This window comes from Malus domestica, chromosome 02 (genome assembly GCF_042453785.1).
Source record: "Malus domestica chromosome 02, GDT2T_hap1".
Taxonomy (NCBI): domain Eukaryota; kingdom Viridiplantae; phylum Streptophyta; class Magnoliopsida; order Rosales; family Rosaceae; genus Malus; species Malus domestica.
In genome coordinates, this window is record NC_091662.1 from 34758740 (window position 1) to 34785136 (window position 26397).

Sequence of the window (26397 nt, forward strand, 5' to 3'; positions counted from 1 at the left end):
CATCAATGCTTGCTTGAGGTCCACGAGATGCTGCTCTTCTGTCTTAGATTTCACCACAATGTCATCGATATACACCTCCATGCTTTGGCCAATTAAATCATGAAAAATGGCATTCATTGCCCTTTGATACGTGGCGCCTGCATTTTTGAGCCCGAATGGCATGACCAGATATTCATATGCCCCCACATGACCAGGACATCTAAAAGCTGTCTTATGAATATCCTCTGGCGCCATCTTTATTTGATTGTAACCGGCATTTCCATCCATAAACGATAAAACTTTATGCTTTGCTACAGCATCTATGGATAAGTCAGCCATGGGCATGGGATATTCATCCTTTGGTGTGGCGCTATTAATATTCCTATAATCAACACAACACCGTACTGCTTTTGTTATAGCTTTTAAAACGGGTACAATGTTGGCTAGCCACTCTACATATTTAGCTGGTCTAATAAAGCCAGCTTTCACCAGCCTTTCAATTTCTTCTTTGACTTTTTCTTCTATCTCCTTTGACATCCTTCGTGGTGCCTGCTTGACAGGTTTATATCCTTCCTTGATGGGCATTCTATGTTCCACCAAGGCTGGGTCTAATCCTGGCATCTCGGTGTAATGCCAAGCAAAACAATCTTTGAATTCTTGCAAAAGAGAGATAATCTTGGCCCGATCCTCAATCCTTAATAAACCGCTGATTTGAATTGGTCTCGGATCCTCTTCTGTGCCTAGATCAATAACTTCCAATGGATCCTGGACTTCTGGAGGTGGCTTATCAGGTTCTGCACACAAAAATTCAACTAACTCCGGGTTCTCGAGTAGACCGTCTGGCTCGTCTATATCGTAGACGCATTCGGCCATTTGAATGGCCTTATCTAACTCCTCTGTGCAAGATTCTTCCTCATTTTCCTGCTGGCTGGTAGAAACTTTCCCCTGCCACTCCTGCTCTTCTTTATCCAAGAGCTTTTCTTCCTGTCTTCTTCCCTTTCCATACACCAACAGTCTTTTAATCAGGGATCTGACTGCCATGACCTGATCTTTCTTCTTTTGTTCGATCATTAATGGTATAGAGAGTTTGGTATAAGACAGGGTCTCTCCCACTCCTCCTTGGTAAGGAGCATCCCTTGTTCTAGAAGCTTTCGGGCCGTCACCTTGGTAGGGCGGCCGTTCTCATCAGCTCCTAAACATTTCAAAATTCCTACGTTGGGATTGTAGAAATTTGCTTCTGCAACATTAGCTGAGGGGAGGAACGGCCGTGATTCGGCCTCTACCAACTCCCAAAAGCTTGATCCTTCAGTACTTGCCTCGTGGTATACAGCCACTTGTTGATGAAGAGTAGAAGGTATGGCTAAACTTTGATGAATCCAATCTCTTCCAAGTAGGGCCCCGTAAGTGGAAGTGCAGTCTACTACAAAGAACGCCAACATTATTTTCTTGGACCCCAGATCTACCTCCAAAGGTAATATCCCATGAGTCCTGGTGATGGCACCTGAAAAGCTCGAGACTGTAAGGTTTGTGGGAATAAGATCTTCAGTGCTTCTCCCCATCCTCTTCATCTGCTTGGCTGGCAATATGTTAACAGCCGCTCCTCCATCAATCAAAATTCTTTTGAAAGGTACACCTTCCAGATGAGCTGAAACGTATATAGGCTTCAGGTGGTTGGCCAACGAAATACTTGGGTGGCTGAACACCATTTTATCTGTGTAAATCCGTAGGGGACCACCTTTAGGTACTTTTGAGGATTCAACCTTGCCTGAGTCTTCCTCTGTAACTACCTCCACATTGACGTGAGCCATCATCGACTCAGTTGTTAAATAATCACCTTCCATGGTAGCGGGCTGGTCAGGCCTGGCGCCAAACATGGCGGATAACACATACGTCATGTTGATGTGGAAGTTGCTGGGTTCGAGCAAGTCCTCCTTCTTGCTCCCAATGTGATCCATGAACTCGTCTAACCAGGCCATTGCATCGGCTGGTAGTAAGGGCTCTGGTATCCCTTCCTGTTGTGGTTGATTCATGTCTCCGTACAGCGCTTGCTTTGGAACTTCACCAAACGGATCCAAAGGCAAAAAGGTTGGTCTCCTCTCAGATGCAACAGTTTCCTCATGGGTGGGCCCTGGCCTCCAACCAGGTGTTGGCATCATAGTCAGATCTTCCTGAGCCCTTCTTAAGATCCTATACTTGCCAGGATGTTGGCTTTGTGGCACATGATTCCCCATACCCTCCGTCTTGCCGTTGGCCCTTTCTACTTCCTTCTTACTTCGCCAACGAAGCTGACTACTACTTCCAGATGTTGCCCTCTCTGGCTTTTGATTTTTTGAGGCTTCAGAGGTGATGGGGGTCATCAGGGAATTCATGTAGGCTTTGTGCTGCCTTTGAACCCTTCTGACCATGGATGCTCCCATTGGTTTGGTGGGCTGCCCATCTTTTCCAACTACATACCATTTCCGCCCACGATATGCAGGAGTTGCTTTCTTAACAGGATTAGCTATCCCATCAGTTCTTCTGACTTCCTTCCCCTTTTGGCCATTTTGAAGCTGCTCTGTACTTCTTTGGAGTTTGGCTTCCATGTCCTCTGCCTCGTCAGAAACTTCATAGTTTCGAAATACTTCTGACAACGCCTTGGGTTGGGAATCACCTCCTAAACGTTGAAAAACGCTTCGGGAAGTATTTTTTCTTGTTGCCTGCTTAATCCTTTCGCGGGTTTCTCTTTTAATTAACTCGTGATCAATAAGGACTCCAGCTGGGGGAATCTCGAGTTCACATTCACACTGGCATTTACTACACATAACCAGCCCTTTGATTATGGCAGCCTTTGGGTACTCGGATGGTTTGCCTATCCCTTCCGTAGGTCGTTTGGCTAGTTTCCCTTCTTCTTCTTCCCTTATAATTTTCCCTTTTCCTTTCTCTGCCCAGGTCATGTTGAGCATGTTTACCGGGGCTTCAGAAAAGGGCAACACAGGGTTGACTATGACTACCTCATCTGGTTGGGTAGTCCTGTGTCTTTCTCCTTTAGGAGGAGCCAAACCTGTCTCATTTCTAGAGCCTAGGGAGGCTTCATTCAGTCTCTGTAGCATTTGAAACAATGTATTCTGTAAATCTTCTGGCATGTTTATCTTTATCTTCAGATCAGAGGATCCCACCGGGCGTGCCAAAACTATGTTCGTCGCAGGAATCTCCTGGCGGACGAGCACACAGCTCCCCTGGGAGAATGGCGTCGGTTGAGGGTATCTGTCGTACTTCTGCTTTCTTCTCGGGCTCGTTCGGGCAAGCCTTTGTCGGGCAGATCTTGGTCGGGCAAGACACACTTCGGGCAAGGCTCGTCGGGCAGTTCTGAAAAAGAAGGACAGAGTTAATTTGAAAGGGTGCCTTTGTGGGGCCTTAGGTGTAGGCCTTAAGGCTCACAATCAAGATTAACTTTGTCGTGCTCAGGCGTGCCACTGCCATCTTCAGTATGGCAGATGTTGAATGGGTGTTAAGCTTTGATTGAATATGTATACGCCCGAGAAACCAAGTTAGATATAACATGTGCCTTTGTGGGGCCTTAGGTATAGGCCTTGAGGCTTCCTGTCAAACTAAACCAGCGCTTGGGTGTATCATATTTGGTCTTTTATGGTTGCCAGAGTTTTATCACTATTATACCTTTGATTATCTGAATCCAAGAGGTAGGACGAACCCAAATGAGTGCCTTTGTAGGGCCTTAGGTATAGGCCTTGAGGCTTCCCATCAGAGTTAATCCTTATACTCGGACCAACTAGACCGCAACATGAAATGAAGCTAAATAGATGCCTTCGTGGGGCCTTAGGTGTAGGCCTTGAGGCTTTCTATCAGAATTCACTCCATGCTTAAGCCTTTTCTACGAATCAAGATATAATAGCAACAAAACGGAGAAATAGATTGATTACTTGCGCCCCAAGTAACTTCGGACTTCTCGCTTATCAAGGATTGTCGTGGATGGGTTGAGTCCACATAGAGTTCTTTTTTATGCCTTGAGGCCAAGGACTTTTAAACTGATCTTTAAATTACATGCCCGCCGGGCTTAAGACTTAGATCTGATTTGAACTCTGACGCGATTCAGATCGGATTCAAGTGCTGAAGACTCATTTTCATTATGACTTTGCTAGAAATAACTTGTATATAACTGGGAATATATAACATGTTATTGTGCTTTTAAAAGAAAGAAAAGACAAAGACAGAGCAAAGATAGTCGGGTAAGTTTGAACCTTATCGGCCAAGGCTGAACTTCTTACAAAATCTATCTTTGTGGCTCTGTCAGAGGTCTGAAAGCTTTTAGAGGGGTTGACGGGGGAGAAGAGGATACAAAATGAATCGATACCACCATGAACAAGGTAGCAGAGCTATTACAGGGGTTTGGGAAGGTTTATCCCGAATGGGATGAAGGCTTGTGCTGACTACAGCTTCGTTGAAGGCAAATCTGGCTTGAGCAGAGTTTTGGCTTTTGTTTGTTTGTTTGAGTGTCCCTAATTCTGTCTTCTCTTCCTCCTTTTATAGACGACTTCAGCTTGGGTTCCTGTAGCAATAGCGGTGCCCGAATGCGGTTTGGTGATGACTCACTAGCTTTTTTACATGAATGCCACCAATAAAGTACTTTATTGGGCTGTGTAGTGACTGAATAGCCTACCCTCTGTGGTCTTTGAGCAGGTAAGCAGGTGGCCTTTGTAACTTGTGCCCAGCCGAAAGCCTCTTTCCTGCCTCCTAAGTTTTCCTCTGGGCCTTGGGTTTGGGCCGACTTTCTCTCTGGCCCAAAGTTCAGATTTTATCCCAAACACCACCGATTAACCCTACTCATAGGGGGCAGCTCTATAGAATAAAGCAGGGTCCAAGATCCATGTTCCTTCATAATCCAAGCATCCATGGTGCGCAAACGACGAAAAATACATTGAGAGTCTCCCAAGACCTCTAACTGCACATTCTCATCAACCGGGGTGGGAAACCAGTGATATTTCTCGGTGGCAAGCTCAAAGGTCACAACATGCATTTTTCTATCTAACATGTTCTGTGCCAGCCAACTTAGAGCACCGTTCGAAAACAGGATCCGACTTACAATCATATGAAACTCATCGCAAGGCATGTTTCTTATCTTTCTCCATGAGTTGGATTTTAGGCTATAAATTTGACATTGATGCACAGCCTCATTAAAATTCGCAATTCCCAAAAGTTTATAGTCACCATTTGTTGAATCATACCCGAATCCATAGCCTAGGTACACATGTATATCTGGTGATGGAGACTGCTCAAACGTTGGGGAGGGAATCTTTTTGAACTTTCGAATTGACGGATTCCACAAAACAAAATCGTCCTCGTACAGCCCGGTGCGAATGCAAATTATCCCATTGGATGAGACCAACGCGGAAGGAAAAGGAGTCCGGCTTTCTGCGTCTTGCAGTGGCGGCTGCTCGATTTTCATGGCTCGTTCTATAGTACCGTCGTCGTAAATATCAGAGAACTTGAACGAACATTTATTGCAAGGAAAAGTTGCAGATACAAAAAGAGAGCCAAATGAATTGGTTTGGATGGAGCGTTGGAGATGGGATTTGATGAAGGTTTTGTCATGGATGGTAGCATTCCAAGCTTTGGAAACACATAAACATCGCAACAAGTCCTCAGGCGGGAGCCGCAAAAGGATTTCAAAGAGTAACTCCGGTGGGAACTCCCGCATGGTAAAGCTTGCAGAATTTCTGTAGGTTTAGGGTTAGGCGTCACTTGTGCGTGGGTTTTTATGGTTTGGGTTGGCTTCCACCAATTCCTCGAGTTTTGGGACAAGCAGGCCTCCAGACTTGCATACGTTATTATTTTTTGGCTTAAATGTTAAAATGGTCTCTGTTTGAGTCATCAGGTAAATTTAGTCTCTGTGTTTTTAATTTGGTCAATTTGGTTATTGTATTTATCTCCGTTAGCCCATTAAAGACATTTTCATCTAATATCCGTAAAAAATTCATAAATTATTATAAACTTAGTTATTAAATTATTTATTTGATTTAAAGTATTTAAAAATAAATAAAATTAAAAAAAAATTATTCTCCTCCCAACTCTCTGACTTCCTTCCTAACGTTACTTGCCTCTCTTTTCTATGTCATAACCTTAATAATTTTTCAAATTGGAAGTTTTTTTTCTTCTTATATGTGTTATTTCTCATTAATTTGCATTTTTATGTAAAGAGAAAGGGTAATTATATCTCTTATGATTTTTCTTATGAATTTTTTAACAGAGATTAAAAGAAATGTCCTTAGTTGGCTAACAAAGATAAACACAATGACTAAGTTGGTCAAATTGACAACACGGAGACTAAATTGACCATATGGCTATAACATAGGGACCATTTGACATTTAAGCCTTTTTTTAGGTGTTATCTAGACTAAGAGGGAGAGGATAAATTAAACCTCGCAATAGGCAAGTAATAATGTGGTTTAAATTCGTATTTGGCGAGATATCAAACCTAAGACCTCTCACTTATAAATGAAAAACATATTAATAAACCGTAATACTAAGTGACCATGTTATTGTACTTTAATTGCTTACGTAAATTTCTCTTCAACCTCTCTGGGTAAGGCCCAATGAAAACATATAATATTATTATAACCAGGAGGATCCTCGCTGGATCATCTTTGTGAGAATTCCGAACATCTTCCAATCACATCTGTTCATCGTGCGAAGGATCCCCATGATCCTCATAAAGAGGATCCGGTGAGGAGCTCACTCTTATTATAAAGGGGTAGTCCAAATTAATATTATTATATAGAAAAATATTTTTGTTGAACTAATTTCCATGAAAAAGACAAAACTGCATTACACCTAAGAGGTTTGAGAGAGATTTTTAGTGTGCCAGGAACAAATACCGGTATAATAATTGTAATAGTACAATTGATTAGAAACATAAAAAAAAAAAAAAAAAAATTCAACTATTTGTATATGACACTTGACACATCAAGCCAATGTCCAGCCCAGTAAAATATTTCTTGAGGTTTGGGAATGCTTATCAAAATGAGCCAAGACGACCTCTCGATTTAAGCCTTCTGTTTGTTTTGACTGTTTTAGATACTGTTAAATTGATGCTATGAGATCCATTTGGTGCTGAAGGTACGAAAGAATCTCAGTTCAGCTCTGGATTTATTTTCGCCATCTGAACGTACAAATTTCTTACAAGCCGAAGAGAGGCGGAGAGACGGATCCAATGTGCACAGGCTCCCACCCTTCGTACAAGAAAATATTACTTACAGAGGTCTCAAGTATTGCCTTGAATATGTTTAAAGGAAACACACCAGCTAATCTTATGACACTAAGTCTTGCAACATGATATGTATATGCATGCAACCAGTTTTACAGAGCACAATGATTTACAGGACGCTCCCCATCGGTAATGATTGATGTCCGAAGGCTGAAGCTCCACGAACGCTAAGACATCGAAAGAAAATCTCCATGTTACCAGTAAATCCTTACATCCATTTATGAGAAATGTATTAAATTATTAACAAGCATGGGAGAGATGATGGAAGGAATTATACCCTTATCGAATTCTGAGGCGCAAGGACTTCCTCAGAGAGAAGCTTCAACCTTCATAGTTCCACCATGCGCTGGTGCCGGACCATTGTTAGATGCGTCTTCCGAGGTATCCATCAGAGGACTATTTTTAAACTGGTCCACAGAACCGGGATCAGCCGATGGGCAACAACTTACAGATCCTTGGCGAGGAAAGCACTGCTTGATCTTCACCCTGTCAGGAAAGCATTCATTTGACAAGTTCACTAAGCCCGCTGTTTTGTGTTCACATGGCAACTTGGTAGAAATAGGTGATTCAGACGCGTCGGATTTTTTTCCTGATGAATCCAAAGGTCTATGGAAGAGCAAATGAGCCACGGTTCGATCTATGGGATTGGTCTCTGTTTCCAAATCCAGTATCCTACCAAACCTACAATACCATAGGATTAACAGGAAAAGTGAGTGAAGAAACAATCACTAAAAACGAAATGTTTCTTAGCCCTAACCCAAATATAAAATTGACCGCAGTTTGTACACCACAAATAGATAGAGCAAAACAAAAGCTCGAACATTCAGCAATACATAGGCTATTGAGTATAGTCAAGAAGACGTAATACATGAAGAACCGGAGTAGCTGTGAGTGTCTGTAGAAAGTTAATAGAAGATAAGAAATATATACAGCATAAGGTAGTTTTCTTTATAAAATTTCCATGGACCAACCGACCATTCCACCTTTGTCTCTGTACAAGAACCTGGCTGACCATTCCCCTTTGGTGAAAATGTGAGTATTCAACACAATATCAATTGGCAATGTGGAGTCCAAAGATTTTTTTTAGCATTTAGATTGCATCCTTCGATATGAGATATTCTCAACACACAACCTCACATGGACCATTTTTATGGTTGACGTGGCATATGTGGGACTATGGAGTATGCCAGGGACTGTATTAAAATATGAGCATCCAAGCCAAAAACAGTTGGCATGGAGAGGCCCAAGATCTTTTAAGCACGTAGGCAAGAGTTCCATCTTTCGATGTGGGATGTGTAAAATCCATGAAGGCATTCAGCATACAAAGGATAACCAACACTTGCAAAATGAAAATGTAAAAAAAAAAAACCTATGAGAACAAAGAAAGCTTTTTAACCTGTTATGACTATTGATTTCATCCCTTGCAACGACTTCATCCTCATCCTTGCTAATTTTGTTTGAACTGCTAGTATCACTATTATAATGCCTCTGCACTGCACTTTGAGCCAACCGGAACAAGCTATCCCGTATGCAAAGCCTTATTTTGATGTCCAACTGTAGTAAAACATTGTTTTTCGGTTGTAACTAAATCCAAGTTATCTTACCAGGAAGAGAATCTACTTTGAAAGTGAGCATACCTTTGATACAATATCTTGAAGCCTATAAAGTATTGTATCCTCCGCTGAGTGATCATCAACTGCTGCAGAAACTATATTGGAATCATCTTGTTCTATGGATGAGTTTGGGTCCAGAGAAGGAAGAGTACTTAAGCCTTCAACTTCCAGATCAGCTCTCTCAAAGTGCTGAATTTGATTTTCCTGCGGACATTTTTGAGAGCTAGACTGAGTGGTACTAGAGATTTGATGACTAAGTTGTTGCTGTTGCTTCTGAATGGCAAGCATTGCCTGTAGTTGCTGCCGCCTCCTTAACTTTTCAATTTTTTCTTGAGGAGACATGGTTAGCGGCTTTGCAGAAGTATCTAATGACTTGTTTATAGTATTTGCCTTTCCAGAAGAAACTTCACAACCAGAAAACAAATTTTGATGCTTAAATTCCCCAGGCAGAATGTGAGATGACACATGCATAGATGGATTAGTGAGGTTCCCATACATAGACTGGGCCACACTTTGGTTTGAGATATGCTGGTAGGGTAAAGACTCCTGGTAGGGTAAAGACTCGGGTCCTTGAAGCTGTCTCTTCTGACTGAGAGCTGCAGAAGGGGAAGATTGTAGCATGAAGTGTTCCGATTGGTTTTCAAAATGTCCAGAAGGGGTTCTTGATGAAGGCCAAGTACCATAAAAATCTTGCACTGATTTCTCCTCATTTTTTTCCTCCAACTTTTTACGACACCTCATTAACTTTTTCTGCCTAGAAACCTGCATGTATGAAGGGAAAAACACTATAAACCATTTGAACGATGAATAAATACAAACTATAACAGTAGTTTGACACGTCGTCATCAGTAAAGATTTTTCTTTCCTCGAGGAAATTATGGTGTCAAAGGAAATGTTCAAAATATTACATAACCGCATGAATCCATAGAAGAAATAAAATATATCTTTATAGTCGGACGGATAATTAGAATGATTATGACATTTCTACAATTGATGTTAAGTACATCATTCTCTCTGAATGCGAGTCAATGAAATGTGAAAGTAGTACAATTCGATCTACATAGCAAGTAAAAGATTAATGATAGTACTCTAACTACCGCTGGCACCTAGGTTCTAAGGGAAAAACTCTGAAAAACACGATATAAGAAGAAAACAACCATACTTTGACTAAGGATAACCAGGCTATGGACACTGCGCCTCTATAACAATTTGGTTACTAGTTACTCTGCCTCCCTGCTAAACAGACTTTCATTACAAAAAATTGACACTCCGTTTACTTTTTACCAACATTCATAACTGATTTGCCTCATCACGGGACCTTGACATATCAGAACATAAGAGTAATAAAAAGAAAAAAAGTGGCAGTACCTTATCAGCTATTTCATTTGGGGAAGAAGAATTTTCAGCATTCAGGTAAGGATTTGTCAAAGTGCTTTTGCCCGTGTCCATATCTGACTGTGAAAGTCAAATACAATTATGAGATCACTTGGCTTGCTTAATTAGGTGAAAGACATGACTATGCTATGGACTAATCATGTTTAGATTAACTCTTACCTGTTCCTTGTCCACGGGCTTACTTTTACCTGCAGCATATTCTACTTGATCAAGTGTGGCATGCACATTCCGCAGACCATGACCTGTAGAATAATCCATCTTCCCATAGCCTGGGATGATCGACTGGTCATCTTTCTGGATATAGTCTGATTTAATTTCCAAATGCTCAGAAGCATTCGTTACCGCACCTGATGTGAAACTCCGTGAATCTGAAGATACAGGAAAGGCTTTGATTGGACTGTTAGTTGCATCTCTAGAAGACCATAGCTCTTCAGCATTACCAAGACTTACGTTGCCAAATATAGTGTCATCATTGCTGCAAAATCATTAATTGTTTGAGACTACAGAGTTGGATGGATACTATTAATAGTATTTTAAAAAAAAATGGAAAGTAGAATAATCTATGTAGAGGAATGGAGAGAGGAGTATCATAACTTATTAATATTTATTTCATGGTCAGAAATTCTAATGTAATTTACTACTGTGTATTTTGCATATGGTGTACTTTCAGTTTGTGAACTTGTACATCAGCGGAAAAGGAAAAATGAGGTACTTGAAAGGAAAAAGGCCACAACCGTCGCGGAACAAACCTAATTTTTTTAGGCATGGGTGTTTAGAAACTACTGAGAAATAATGAAACTACACAATTAGTTTTCATTTAATTAGTTCTGCAGATCGTGCCAGCTTGTCAAATCTGAAAAGAATAAGAATGCGCTGCAATTTTTGTGAAAGAAAAAAAAATCATTTATGTCAGAATGTTCTTGAGTCAAATATGCTCCGTTAACAATTAAAAAATGATGTCATTATAAATTACCTGAAAATCTGGTCAAGATCATCAAAACTTCCAATGTTAGCCCATCCGTAGTCAACAAGATCACCTTGTTCTTTACCTTCATTGGAGTTTTGAAAAATTTCACCATCTTTATCAAGTTGGATTCCCTCAGCTGTTAAAAAGGGTCAACATTTTATAAGAACCACAAATATTGTAAAAACCAGCAGAATAAGATATAAGATGGACGAAAAATTCATCACTTCTATACAAGAAACGGTAGAGACAACAGTCCCCTTCCCCAACACAACAAATAAGGAGCTGCATTAACAGGGATTCCTTTATAATGCTTTGACAGCAGACACCGTCAAGAAGCTAAAGGTTTATCCTACCAATTTAACTCCACATCCTCCCCTCTGTCCTCAAAGAGCCTCATGTTCTGTTCTGACCTAACACTCCACATGAGAGAAAAATCAGCACTTCTCTAGACTGAGCACCATTTTGCTATCCTCCTTCTGCCCAACTACCCTCCAACAATGATAAAAAAAAGCTCCTTGGACCACTCACAAGTCACAAAAATAAAAACACCACCAACATGCAAGCCCAAATCTACCTAGTGAGTCAATGTAGAAAAATGTAGTCATAAGGCCTTCTTCTTTGGAACAATTTATTTCTAATATCACTCCTCTAGCTCAGTCCGATACCTAGACTCCTTCCTCATCTAACAAATCAATCTCCTTAGTCATGCTCAAAATTGTGTTATTTAACTCACATCACCAGAAATTTTCTTATTACACACTTTCAGCTTGTTAAGCTCATTGCAATTTCTTTAGAAACTTAAAACCTTCTTTCAAAACAACTTCAAACCTTTCCATCCCTGAACTGAACACTCCAGCCACCATCTTTCAAAACAACCCCTGAAAGACTTATGTTGCAACCACTAATCATCAAATATAATCTGACAAGACGAATCCACCAGAACAGTATAACGGTTAGTCCAAAAACTAGGGTTGTCGTCCAACATCCAGCTACTCCCCCTCCCAATCAAGTGCAAAAATGAATCTGTACAACTTAGAAACCAAACCTGTCATTAAAATTGGACAAGCAGATTGATTGTCCTGTAAGACCTACAGAAACTTCTCTGCCTCCCTAATCAGCCTGTCAAAAAACTTAATACTTCTACTCGCTTCTCCAATAATCATGTAGCAAACCATGCAGGTTCTATTGAACAACCAAAGGAAATGTGAGAGTGGGGATGTATGTATGCAGGCACAATTTATAGCTATTTGCTTATCATGGTGCTATTTAGCTTCTTTGTCATTTTTAGAAAGACCACATCCCACATTTTTTTTTTCATTGAATACAAGTTCATGTTTTTGGCTTCTAACTTCATTTTGTTGATCTTGCAAGTTAAAGACACACGGAAATCACCATGAATGTTGTTTAAAGCATATATTCTACCAACATTATGCCACATCAACTCAATTAAAATCTCATATTAAACAATTGCACCACACTATCAATAATATTGGAATTTCGAGCAGTTCGATGAAATTGGGTTTTTCAGGTGATTTAACAAGTTAATCAGAGATAGTCTAATTGTGTTCACAACTTCACAGAAAAAAACTAATGGAAAGATTGACGTCCCAGAAAATAACAACACTTAACTAAAAAAGACTCAGCATTTAATAAACTATAAAGGTCCTATAAAGAATAGAAGGACCAGTAGTAAATGGAGCTGAGATAAAGACTAACTTTTCAATAGGATACATGAAGCATAACAAATTAACCTAAGCCTGAATAAAAATAATTGATGTCCATCGTCAACCAGAAATGTACATGGGTTAACTGACACTCAATTATCAATCCCCTATGACGGTCTCTTTGTGTGTTAGTTTGTCAGTGTTTGTTTCTCCAACATCTTATCCAAACTAAAGATGCATTATGATTAAAATATAGATAAATAAATAAATCTTAATTGAAGGTGATAATTTCAGTTAAGTTGTTGTTAGGTGCTTCAGTACCTGTGCAATGTTGTTCACTTTTTGCAACATTAGATAATGATAAATCAGGCCACGAGTCCATTCCAAATTCAGAGGTAGAAATTCCTTCACCCGTATCAAAATTGGAACTGTTTTCCAACTTTCTGTCTTGCAAGTCAATTTTGGACCCATGGATCTTCTGTTTGGTAGGCTTGATGGTGTGAGACTCTTGTTTCCATTCCTTCTTGTTGTAATAATCATCACTTGCCTCGTTATAAGGCACAATATGATCATCACTCTCACCTGCCTCACCCCATATTATGTTTGCAAGCTGAAAGAATAAAAGAACTTTAACATTAGCATTAGGGCATGCCAAGAACAATATTTAAATAGTATCGTTGAAAAGTTGGTATAAACTACTTAAAAGATCACTGAAAGTAATAGAAGAAGATTCTGTCAGCTCAGTGGCTTATCACTTCTTGAGATTGCATAAATATCAGAGATATAGAGACAAAATCAATAACTGCATGAGGATTAATGTGCACTCATTGGACAACCACAAATCTTGAAGCTTCTTGATCTTTTACAAATTTTGATCTTCGCAAATTTGAATGGAGAACAAAATGCTAACATTATCCAAGCACATTTGCATGAGAACCGTACTCATTGCATCCAAGCATTTATACACCTGATAAGCCTAGATCCCATTTCCCAAACATATGCCAATTCTGCAGTTCCACAATACAGCTTTCGTAGTTTTCATTGTTGTTTAGGTATTCTATAACTACCACAGTGTGTATAATAGCCTTCGAGACAGTGCTTTATAGCTTTCAAGACTAAGACTTTATTAGTATTTTTTTTTCCTTGTACCTTCTTCACTCTTATATTTTCCAGTTACAGTATAGAAACCCTAACGAAACACATTTTCCATAGAACTCCATATAACCCCTAAAGCTCAATATTTCCTGCATAACCTCCACTTAGAGCAACATCAATTCTGAAAATGTTGTTTATCAGGTCTTCATTTCATTTCACTTTAATGAACCCTAGTTCTGCCCGATTAAGGTTTCTTCGCCTTGCTTTCACTCCACCAAGGACCTATTTCACCATCATGTATAATCACCTTATCCCCTACTTTTGATGACTACGTGCTCGTATCCTCATACTAATAAGCAGTGACTCCAATACAAATTCAAATTGGCATTCCAAACACCTTAACAACATAACTGATATTCCGTCTGTTCAACAACTAAACCACCTTCGGAACTGTTTGTTCTTGGACTCTCTCCATTGTGCTTCAATCGTTTTACAAAAATATAGTCGAATATCTAATCAACTTATTTCGCAAATTTCTCACTGAGTTCAGAATTTACTAACAACCATTTCTTTATCTCGGTTTCTCATTGGCTAAATTGTAACACAAATTCAAGAAATATAACTATTTGACTCTTATTTTTGGTGAATAAACCCAAATTGATCACCAAAAACACACAGAAATTCACCTAAAATTCAACAACAGCAACGGAAACTCATATCTTTTCACTCAAAAACCAAAGAAAAATTCAAAAGTTTAATCATTTCACAATCAACGCAACAAATTTAAATGTTTTAATCTTATTGCTTAATAATCCAAAAAATATTGCGAAGAAGAAGATGAAGAAAAGGCACACCTCTTCGTCGTTCCAATCAAACATCTCTGAAGAAGCCACAGTTAATCGCAAAACCGAAACCGAATTCAGATCGACGCACACAGTTTGGTCCACACATCGCCAAGAAACTTCACACTGTCAGCATCCAATCAAACCTTCCAACACGCACAGAGCTGAAGAGAGAGACAGAGAGAGAGTGAAAGAGCAGAAGCACAGCCTCTCAGAGCTAGAGAGAGAGAGAGAGAGAGAGAGAGAGAGAGAGAGAGAGCCTTCGAGAGCATGGCAGAGAAGAGGAGTTGGATTTGTGGTGCGTGGACCCGAAGTCACGTGAGGCTCACGTGAACGGGTGAATTTTGGGGACACGGGTGACGGGAAGCGTATCTAAACTCGTGGTCAGAGAGAGGGGTGATCTAATGCTGCGACCTGATTGGCCGGAGGACTTTTCGAGGTCCGGTTTTTGCATTTGCACTTGCATTTCGGTCCGGTTTTAATTGTTTTAATTTGGTTTGTGGTGGAGGCTGGGTCTGGAGGTCGCTTTCCAAAGTGGGGCTGGATTGAACCGAAGCCACTATTTTTGCCCACTGGCTCTTTCGATTTTGGAGTGGGTGAGGTGGGTGGGTCATTGTGGGCTGGGATTTTAATTGGCTGATTTCGGGTTGTGATTCAAACAATATTGAAATTTCTATTTTAAGAAACACTCCATCTCTTCTTTTGTCAAATTCAACTTGCCCTTGCACTACTTTTAGCTTCATTTGTAACTGAAAGATTTTAAATTTGAATTTCGTAAATAATGAGTTTGTAACTAATTTATTATCCTAATCTTTTAAATATATCAATTTGTAAGAAATATATATATTTTTAAGTGGCGTTATTTGTTTATTTATTTATTTTTGACAGAAACAATAGAGTGTTTCATTATTAAGAACAACCAAATACAAGAAGTGTCATATGAGTACAATTTTAGTGGTGTTATGTATAGTATAAATGATTGTCATGTATTCAAATAGTAATTGATAATCCTATTAGATGGTACTCACGTTACACGAGTCTTTTCTTAGAGCGAGCATTTACCAATTGAATGGTTTTATTTCATAGTCCAACAAAAAAATAAAAAAATTGTTTTAAACTATAATAAATAACGTACCAAGAAATGATTTTGCATAGACCGCCGAATTTTTCATCTAAATTTGGTTTGAATTCGGTGTAGTTAACATAAATATATAATGTTTATCGATATTTACAATATGAGAATTTAATTATGATTTGAATCCGATATGTGCAAACCTAACAAACCAATTATTGATTTTGGTTGATCTGGTCCAATAATAACTCAATTTTAAGGAGCCATGTTAATTCCTTAAGGTCCCTTTTGTTACACATCTTTAAATGGGTCTAGCCTGATTGAATCATATCTCTACATTTTCATCATGGTAAGTGTGACTCACTGAGTTGTTACTTGCTGAGGTATTGGTCTCTGACCCCTTATCTATTTGAAATTTTGAATGATGCAAAATTGAAAATGTAATACATATGAATTCTGGTATGTTGGTTACTTGCTTAATATGAAATATGAGTGTGTTGAGATGTCATGATAGGATTTTTACCACCTGCAAAAGTAGAAGTAAAAACACTTAAAAATACTAGCAAGAGAACAAGGTAATTGTAGTATAAATGACTCAAGTAAGGTCGTTCTCCACATAAATTATCTGAAACCATTTATGTACAAATCAAATCTTAATTAATTACTTAAAACAAAGTTTAGAAAAAACTGATTTTAGAATTAAAAATAATAAAAACGAATTTTAATTAACAATTTTAAGGAAATCAATTTGAAAGTAAACGGTTTTTAAAAATCAAAATTTTAAAAGCACTAGGTTCCGCTGTCACCTTAACAATTCTATATGGTTTTGCCAATTACTTATGAATTACACATTCAACTTTGAAGATTAGGTTTTCTTAATACATATTCTACTTGTGGCATTCAAGATAGAACGTATATCAAACATGTAATCCGTCTGTGATATTTAGATCAACATGCATGACTCATTACGTTTTGTGAAAATCCTTTGAAAAACCATGAACCTTAAGACGTGGCATCTGCCCTAAGTGAAATTACAATTATTAACCATAAGAAGCATTCCTCAATTTCCGAATGGCATTCCAATAGAAATTGCATCCGATTACTTATTTAAACATCCTAATGATCAAGAAGCATTAGACACAAAGACAGTTTAAGCATAGTGATTAATAATTCAAAATATGGATGCACAATATCATAAACAATTGAATAAAAGACTACATATTCATGCTAAGGCTCATGGCCTTACCCTAGCAAAAGAGAATTAATTATGTAAAATCATAAAGCAAAATATCATTAAGAAAAGGATAGAAAACACCTTGTAAAATAAAGTTGAATCGTCAAAAGATCTCTAAGTCCAATTCTCCAAATTGATACGTAGAGGACCCTAATGGCTAGGTATCTACAAATTAAAATCTTTCATTGCAAAGATCTTCTAAAAATTAAGAAACAAAATAAATTAAAAGAAACTAGGAATTGTTGTAGCCTATTTTATCTAACATGATTAATGGGGCCGAAGACAAGGAGAAGAGAGAGTGAGAGAGATGTGTTTGTGGAATTGTAGGGGAATGTGTGTGTTATGCTTCCTACATAGTGCCTTTATTTATAGTAGTAAAATGAGAGAAAATATTCCTTCATCCCCAAGGAATACAAGATGTAGTAGGAAAAGATAATTAGAATCAAATCTAATTTAGGATTTACACAATCACACTTAAAAGGAATGTTTACAACACTCCCCCTTGAGTGTGTAAATACTCAAGGTAGATTCAGCATCATGCAGAAGTTGAGGAAGTCGACTCATCGACACTGATTCCAAGGAACAACACTTATTCTCAATAAAGGTAGGAACTTAAGTAAGTCTCACTAAAAAAACTCTAAGGCTATGGAAAAAAACCCGAGTAAGGACAAAATCCATAGTCTAAGGAAAAATGCGTGAGAAATGCAAAGTCAAAAGAAACGTCTATGGGACGTCATCAGGGATATGACCAGCCCAAGGTGGGTGCCTCGTTAAAACCTAATTAGGTAGCAAAAATTCAGTGGGAAAAATGCTCCTAATTGTAGGGAAAAATAATACATTAAGATCAAGCAAGTATCTTCAGGATACTCCAGTTTGACACATTTCCAAAGAGAAATAACAATGTTACAACTCAAAAAGTTTACGCATACCAATTCCATGAAAAGCTTCTGAAACGTCGTCCTCGACAGTGATTTGGTAAAGAGGTCGACCAGATTATCTTGTGAACGGATTTGCGTGACTTCAATCTTTTGATGCTTTTGTTGTTGATGTGAAAAGAATAACTTTGGCGCAATGTGCTTGGTGTTGTCTCATTTGATGTAACCCTTTTTGAGCTGTTTGATGTATGTTACGTTGTCTTTAAAGATCGTTGTCGGGACATCAACGACGGGATAAAGGTCGCAGGAGCTTCGAATATGGCCCACAACCACTCTCAACCAAAAGCATTCCCGAGTTGCTTCATGTAAGGCAAGAATTTCAGCATGGTTAGACAAAGTGGCAACTAAGGTCTGTTTTGGTGTATTACTACTGTATCTTGCCAAAAGATTAACAGCGAAGGAGATGTTGGGTCTAGTGCATTGAGCTAAGTATAATAAAATGCCTATCACACTTAGATAAGGAACTTCAGGCTCCAAAATCTCTTCATCATCCTCCTTCGGATGGAAGGGATCTTGTTTTGCATCTAGCTATCGAAAGACCATAGGAGTACTCAAATGCTTTGCTTTATCCTCATTAAAGCGGAGCAACACCTTCTGGGTGTAGTTCGATTGATGTACTAGGATTCCATCCGAACAATGCTCTACCTCGAGACCGAGACAGTATCGAGTCTTACCTAGATCTTTCATCTCAAATTCCGACTTTAGGTGCGCGACAGTTCTCACGAGCTCTTCAGGAGTTCCGATGAGGTTCATGTTATCGACATATACTGCAACAATCGCAATTCTGGAATGTGACTTCTTAATGAACACACAAGGGCATAGTTTGTTGTTCACATATCCCTGACTAGTCAAATACTTACTCAAACGGTTATACCACATTCTTCCAGATTGTCTCAAACCGTAGAGTGAACACCTCAGCCGAATTGAGAGCGTGTTCCGGGGTTTGGAAATATTTGAACTAGTTAATGTAAGTCCTTCAAGAACTTTCATATAAATTTCCATATCAAAATCCCTACAGAGATACGCAATTACTACGTCCATCAGCTGCATACTATGTTTTTCGGAAACTACCAAACTGATAAGGTAGCGAAAAGTAATCACATCCATAACGGGTGAGTAAGTTTCATCATAGTCAATCCCGGGGCGTTATGAGAAGCCTTGTGCAACAAGACGAGCTTTGTAACGCACAATTTCATTCTTTTCATTACGCTTCCAAACGAAAACCCACTTGTAGCCAATGGGGTTCATATGTGGAGGAGTATGAGCTACAGGTCCAAACACCTTACGTTTCGTAAGAGAATCAAGTTCAACTTGGATTTCTTGTTTCCATTTTAACTAGTCAGTTCTACGTCGACATTCATCAATGGAACGCAGTTCAATGTCATCGCTCAATATGATCTCAGTAGCTACTGCATATGCTAATGCATCGTCGACAATCATCTCATTTCTACACCACACATCATTTAAGTTAGCATAATAGACCAAAATCTCACGATTCTCAAGAGGGGAATTTGTTTCTTCAAGGACGTTTCCATAATCTAGAATTTCCTCATGAGTTGGATAGAATGAGTAAACGATAGTCGGATTCAAGGTAGGCTCTTCGGAACCTTGTGCCGTGGTTTTCCTCTTTCGGGGGTGTGAATCCTTTGAACCAAGAGGTCTACCACGTTTTTGTGTAGGGGCAGATGATTGTCTACCCACTGATGTACGTGGATCACCAAGATTGGCACCTCGGGCCTCCAAAAGGGAAGTTCGTCATACATTTTGTACATCCATCTTTGTAGGCGTATTCGCAGCTGGAATATGTGATCTTGTCACTCGCGCTAGATTGGTGAAAACATCTGGCATGCTCTGAGTTATGCTCTAGAGATCTAATATGCACTGCACTTCAGTTTCAGACTGAGCGGTGCGAAGATCTAAATGAGACAAGGTAGGAGTCGTCCACGATAGTTCGCGTCGTTCTTTAGGAACGGTGACGTTCTTATCTCCTTTAACGACGGGAAGACTGTCTCATATAAGTAACAATCCGAGAAACAAGCAGTAAACATATCGCCTGTCAAAGGTTCTAAGTAACGAAAAATCGAAGGAGAATCATATCTGACATTGATTCCCATTCTTTGCTGAGACCCCATTTTTGTATGTAAGGGCGGCGAGATCGACACATATAGCACACAACCAAAAATGCGCAGATGCGATATGTTAGGTTCGTATCCGGTAACCAACTTAAGGGCACTAAATGGTTGTGTCGCAACAGGCCTCAGGCGGACCAACTTTGCTGCATGCAATATTGCATGGCTCCAAGCAGGGATCGGGAGCTTGGTACGTATGACCAACGATCGAGCAATCATTTATAAGCGCTTATGGAAAATCTATCCAGCCACAAATCAGCTACGTTAAGAATATAAATCAAAGTATCAAAATGTTACCAAATCATTATCAAAATATACTAAGAATAAGGCAACATATATAATAAGAAATCGACTCATCAAGATGATAATTATGTATCTCTTTGCTGAAATAATAAATATGAACATATGTTATTCTTTGGTAGGTTGAATATGATTATGGAAAGAAGTGTGATATCCACACACCATTTTTTACTTCTCACACACCCTTTTAATTTTCGGCCGTCGGATCAGATGAATTAAGAAGATCAACGGACATAAATTAACAAAGGGTGTGTGAGAAGTAAAAAGAGGTGTGTGGATAGCACACCCCTTATGGAAATGAATATGTTTTCAAGACGAAGGTAACTCATCCGAACGAGTTCAACGTTTATGATTTGACTAAGTACAAAATTTGTTTTGTTGTCACAATTTGATGTCAAATTCATTGATTTTAAAGAAAACTAATGAAAATAGTTTGAAAACTTTGAGTTTAATGATAAAGACAAAATAAAGGGTAAAGTGAATAGTACCATGATTGACTTTTTAGTGTAAAATGTGATTTTTCGTTAAAGTAAACAGTACCAGGAACTTTTCGTTAAAGTTCCCTTGATTTTACCATGACTAAAGGTAAATTGAAATTGGCATATTTTCCTTAGAAAATTGACGGGCTAAACTTGGTCATTTGGTCACACTCACAAACTTTGCAATTTATATATTTGACAGCCAAGCCACTCATATACATTAACGTATATGCATATGCCAACCACGACCGTCCATATGATTCATTATTCTCAATCGAGAGGTCTTTGGTATGAAATGGTGACACTATTTAGACTCACTCGATAATAAACACTAAAAATGCAGGCTTTTCGAGTAAAATATGAACTTAGAAAGCATACGCACACGTGCTCCAAACAAAAATGGAGATACTCTTTTTTGGACGTAACTAAAATATAATGTGTATATATATATTCATTACCTGTATACAATCTAGAAAGTATGATCATTCAATGTAAAAGAAGAAAAAGGAAAAATGAGATCGTATTTTTTAATATTAATAAGTTGCAAAAGAAAGAAGTTTTTGGGAATAACGAAGGGTGGAAAAAATGGAAAAAGAACATCCCATGTCAGAGTTGGTAAATGGGTCATGTTTGTTTTATTCGTTTCATTTTCGTGTAATACTTGTTATCTTAACTGGTTCCTAACAAGTGACTAGATAATACCTTGATTCGCTAACAGATCGTGTAAATCTGATAACGACACAACTCTTCTTAATGGGTGACCAATAACTAATTGACTTGTTAATATAGGTTGATCCAAAAATTTGTTATTTTTGTGTCATTTCATATTGGATTAATAAGTTGTCCAAAAAATTGCCAAAGCTCTCCCACATGGCTGCCATGCAAATTTTCAAGGGAACTTTAACGAAAAGCTCCCAGTACTGTTCACTTTAACGAAAAACTATATTTTTACACTAAAAAATCAATCATGGTACTATTCATTTTACCCTTTATTTTGTCCTTATTGTTAAATTTCAAAGTTTTCAAGTTTTTTTTTATTAGTTTTCCTAATTTTCAAAGGCAAAACACAATTAAATTTATTAATTAGAACAACCTCAATGCCAAAAGACAAATAAAAAAGAATAATTAGGCTTTAGCCCCTCCTTTTACCAAAAGTAAAGGTTCAGAAAGCAGATCATGAGTCATAAGGTGCGTAAACCATAATTTTATTATCTTAAACCTCTGGGGCAAATTGCAGCGATAGTCTCCATGATTTAGTTGGATTTTCACTTTCGTTTTCATAGTTTCATTCTTGCAGTTTTATCGTTATATTTTCTCTTTAGTTTTATCAATTAAGTTTCCATCAATTTTGTGCATATCTTCTCATTTTAAAAACCTAGCTTAAATAAAACTTTATTTTATTTGATGAAATGAACTGACGTTACTAATATAATAAAATACGACAAAATAGCTACAAAGACCGAATTGAAAATCTGAATGAACTACGAGGACTACCGGTCTATAAATAATCCTTTTCTTCACTTGTTTTCTAATAATTGGTGGGAATAAAGGCAACTATTAGGATAATTAAAAGATATATAACGTTCACATGTAAGGTAAGGGGAAGGTCTAAAACATGGTTTGTGTGAGGTGGCGTTAACTTCAATGGTGAAGCCTACAAGAAAACCGAGCATTATATAAAGGGTCACGCATGCACTTGGACTAATCACTCATTCAAATTTTACTCACCTCTTTCCTTCCCTTCCTACTGAAAACCAAGCAAAAACAGCATAGCAGTTGACGATGGCAACCCTCACTGTTCCAGATCACTTCTCTTCTAACGAGGATGCAGAAGCTCTCAGAAAGGCATGCAAAGGTACTCTAACTCTAACAATTTTTCAACCAGTCTACATTTGGTCTACAAATTCAAAAGCATACGGTTCAGATCATTGAAAAATATAAATGTGTGTTCCCTGATATTCACCTATATATATGTGTGTACATGTATGTGTGTGTCGTGTTATTCTTTTGTTAGGTCTCGTATGAATGTTGACCTAAGTAGGTTGACCGATTTATCGATGTTTTCTTCTTATAAGTCGATCATCACATGTTTCTCGCTTAGATTTGAAGTTTGAACTCCCAAGTTTGATCTACTATGCGAAAATGAAAGAAAACAAGAAAAAAATGAAGTAATTAATTAATTAAATGTTTTCTTAATCCAGAAAAGGTGATATAATCAAGAAATGACCGTATTAATTACAGATTGCCATTTTGCAATCTCCTGTTAGTGCCACACCAAAGCCAACCAAAACTCACCTAAACATCACCTCATTTGTGGACAATTAGTAGATATGCTAATTAATATATATTCGTTTAAAAATTTGCTATAAATATTATTGTAAGAGCAAGAGTATAAGACACTAGTACGACAGGAGTCAAACAAACCTAGAAATTATCTCCAACAATGGCTACACTAATTGCTTCTGAAAACTTCTCTCCCATTGAAGATGCCGAAGTTCTTCGAAAATCTGTGAAAGGTTTAATAATTTATTTATAGTTCAGCTATTTAATTCTTATTTTAATTTGCATGCTGATAATTAATTGCAAAATTATATATATGGTAAATTTATTTATTTTTTTTACTGTGTAGGATGGGGGACTGATGAGAAGGCTATAATCTCTATTCTGGGACACAGAAATGCGGCACAGAGAAAGCAAATCAGGCTTGCTTATGAGCAGTCTTATCAAGAAGATCTTCTCAAACGCCTTGAATCCGAGCTTTCTGGGGATTTTGAGGTTTCTCATATTCTCTCCTTAGTCCATATTACCATTGCTATTGTTATTTTTTTCTATAAAATATTTATTAGTTGACAGAAATATATTAATTAGAATAAATACATGAAATTGTCTTTTGTTTGTCCTTGTGTATCACAAAACATAGAGATCTCCGAATGTTTTTGTCCTTGGCTAAACAAAAAAAAAAAAACTAAAATGTTGGTTGGTTAATGTATGGTCCTAAATCGATCGGTGTGTCCAATTTTAAGAAAGTGGGAAATGGGGAGGGAAGCAAAATGGAAATGATATTACGTTTTTCTTATGAGATTTTTGTTTTTGAGTAAATTCTTTTGATGGGATTAAAGGGTATGTTATTTTACTTTGGGATCCGAATGCCTGTATATTTTTTGTATGAATTCCATTAGTTTTATATTTCTCGGTTGAACAATTTGCGTGATACTAACAAAATAAATTTCATTTGGGATTGACACCCATATAGAAAGCTGTGTACCGTTGGATCTTGGATCCTGCAGATCGAGATGCTGTTTTGGCTCATGTGGCCATCAAGAAATCTGGGTGTAACTACAATGTCATCATCGAAATTGGAACCATACTATCTCCTGAAGAGCTCTTTGCAGTAAGGAAAGCTTACCAAGTTCGCTACAAGCACTCCTTGGAGGAAGACTTGGCTGCCCACACCACTGGTGATATCCGAAAGGTACAAGCATTATTAACGACAATATTTTTTTAACAAACAGTCTGACATGTTATGTTGTCGAATTGTGAATTTAGATTACATGAGAGTCCACTTTACTATTAGACAACATAATAATAAGTTGGAGAATTTTCCATTGTTTGCCTCCTCTTTTTTGTATTAGGTGAATGACCATTTTGGTCTCTGTTTTTCTCGAACTGTGTTCTGAGAATTGTTGAACTAGAAAACTGCTAATGTTGTTTGATGTTTTTTGTTCAATGTTACAGCTTCTGGTTGCTTTAGTGACTGCGTATCGTTATGACGGTGGCGAGATCAATGCAAAACTGGCAAAATCGGAAGCTGATATTCTTCATGATGCTATCAAAGACAAGGCTTTCAATCATGATGAAATTATTAGGATCCTCAGTACTAGGAGCAAGACTCAGCTCATGGCAACCTTTAACCACTACCGAGATGACCATAAAATTTCCATCAGTAAGGTATAGACCCATCAAACTCAGAACTAATTAGTAATTACTTACACAGACTTCTACCCACTAAGAGTCTAAGATTCAAGACTGCCGAGTTTGACCTCTAAGTTTTCTTCTTTTATCAGACTTTGTTGGAAGAGGGTGCTGATGATCTCCAGAAGGCACTGCATGTAGTCATTAGATGCCTCAATGACCACAAGAAGTACTTTGAGAAGGTTCTTCGCAATGGTATCAGGAGGCTTGGGACCGATGAGGATGCTCTCACTCGTGTGATTGTGATGAGGGCTGAGAGGGACTTGAAGGACATCAAGGAGGTTTACTACAAGAAAAACAGCGTTCCTCTCGAACATGCTGTGGCTAAAGACACTTCCGGGGATTACAAGGACTTCCTCCTTACTCTGCTGGGGAAGGAATAGATCGTACTGAAATTCTTCTTTAAGTAAACTAGTATGATCATCAAGTGCTATGAGTGCTTCTGTTTTTCTGTTGGTGTTTGATGACGGTCTTTATTTTCTGTGTTTGTGTTTCCTTGTGGTGCGACTATCTACCTTTACCTTTATCTATATTTGTTGGAGTTTATTAGGGTTTTTATCAAGAGTTTTCGTTTTCGGATGTTATGGAGTATTAATAAAAGTTGTCTGTCAGCTTTTTAATCAAGGGTTGGATTAAACAGAAGTTATACTAGCAACAGATTTAGATTAACAACAGCCGAAGGAAGTAAAAAGATGTGATGAAATTCAAAACTCCTGTGTTTGATGAATAAATATGAGGAGAATGGATACGCTGAAAAAAAATATATGGTCGTGACTTCTATAAACAATGACCATCTTGTTCTGCTAGAAGTTGGGCAAGACACTTTTATAAGGAGAACAAGGACTACAATCTGTAGATTTATCAAAGAGATGGGCCAATGCCCCACTGCTAACAACATTGGTATTGTCCCCAACTTTTTAATTATCAAGTGCACAATCCATCAAGTGTGAGGTTTTATCACAAAAGGCATCGGTATTAGTTAGAGTGGGATGAGGATATTCAAACTCTTATTTTCTCAAAGATATGGTTGATGTGGGATATTTCAACACAAACTTGAACAAATCTAAATCAATAGTATCAAAATCCGACCAATCCTCCCTGTGCACTTAATAATCCCATATACTAATAACATCTGTATCATTAAACTGAAATCAGCTGAAAAAAGATAATAGCTAAACCATTAATCATAAGAAAGTATGTAATCTATCAACAACATAATAATTCATTAGATGGTTGCTTACAAATTGGAAACAGATTAAGGACGGACCAACATTCTGGATGTAGTCCATTGCCTATTAGATTTAGAAATCTTGAACTTGTAGTTGTTATTAACTATCTTGAATCATCACAAAGATTATGCAGAGAAGAAAGAATTGCAGAAAAGCTTTTAGAGAGAGAAGCAAGAAAGATGAAGTTTCAGATTTCATTAACCGCCACATTTATTACACTCAAGCCTTTATATA

The 26397-nt window shown here is 38.0% G+C and overlaps 3 protein-coding genes across 5 annotated transcripts; 1 reads left to right on the forward strand and 2 right to left on the reverse strand.

The window, feature by feature from the left end:
* Positions 1-4768: 4768 nt before the first annotated feature.
* LOC114823732 (F-box/kelch-repeat protein At3g06240-like) lies at positions 4769-5671 on the reverse strand. The gene has a single exon (XM_029099164.1). It carries the CDS (start codon positions 5669-5671, stop codon positions 4769-4771), a length of 903 nt encoding a protein of 300 aa, XP_028954997.1.
* A 1413-nt stretch (positions 5672-7084) lies between these two features.
* Positions 7085-15275, reverse strand: LOC103407428 (protein LNK2). 2 transcript variants are annotated; one of them, XM_008346367.4, is made up of 10 exons: positions 14826-15222; positions 13198-13486; positions 11219-11348; positions 10593-10720; positions 10405-10514; positions 10219-10305; positions 8875-9612; positions 8634-8791; positions 7515-7918; positions 7085-7404 (listed from the first exon to the last, which is right to left on the reverse strand). In XM_008346367.4, exons 1-9 carry the CDS (start codon positions 14847-14849, stop codon positions 7546-7548), a joined length of 2037 nt encoding a protein of 678 aa, XP_008344589.2. In that variant the 5' UTR covers positions 14850-15222; the 3' UTR covers positions 7085-7404; positions 7515-7545. The 2 variants fall into 2 exon arrangements, with proteins under 2 accessions (XP_008344589.2, XP_008344588.2); XM_008346366.4 differs by having other exon boundaries at positions 10405-10720; positions 14826-15275.
* Positions 15276-22658: 7383 nt separating this feature from the next.
* On the forward strand, positions 22659-25558 carry LOC103411536 (annexin-like protein RJ4). 2 transcript variants are annotated; one of them, XM_008350170.4, is made up of 5 exons: positions 22659-22817; positions 23592-23737; positions 24216-24434; positions 24698-24910; positions 25027-25558. In XM_008350170.4, the coding sequence occupies exons 1-5, from the start codon at positions 22745-22747 to the stop codon at positions 25315-25317; spliced, it is 942 nt and encodes a 313-aa protein (XP_008348392.2). In that variant the 5' UTR covers positions 22659-22744; the 3' UTR covers positions 25318-25558. The 2 variants fall into 2 exon arrangements, with proteins under 2 accessions (XP_008348392.2, XP_008348387.2); XM_008350165.4 differs by lacking the exon at positions 22659-22817 and adding an exon at positions 23238-23478.
* Positions 25559-26397: the final 839 nt, after the last annotated feature.

Bases quoted from the DNA above. Each gene is read 5' to 3' on its own strand.
- LOC103411536 (XM_008350170.4), top strand. From the start codon at position 22,745: ATGGCAACCCTCACTGTTCCAGATCACTTCTCTTCTAACGAGGATGCA. The intron at 22,818-23,591 runs GTACTCTAACTC...TTTACTGTGTAG, and splicing joins TCTCAGAAAGGCATGCAAAG to GATGGGGGACTGATGAGAAG. The intron at 23,738-24,215 runs GTTTCTCATATT...ACACCCATATAG, and splicing joins AGCTTTCTGGGGATTTTGAG to AAAGCTGTGTACCGTTGGAT.
- LOC114823732 (XM_029099164.1), bottom strand. From the start codon at position 5,671: ATGCGGGAGTTCCCACCGGAGTTACTCTTTGAAATCCTTTTGCGGCTC.
- LOC103407428 (XM_008346366.4), bottom strand. From the start codon at position 14,849: ATGTTTGATTGGAACGACGAAGAG. The intron at 10,721-11,218 runs GTAATTTATAAT...ATGATTTTGCAG, and splicing joins GATCTTGACCAGATTTTCAG to CAATGATGACACTATATTTG. The intron at 7,919-8,633 runs GTTAAAAAGCTT...ATGGTATTGTAG, and splicing joins GAAATCAATAGTCATAACAG to GTTTGGTAGGATACTGGATT.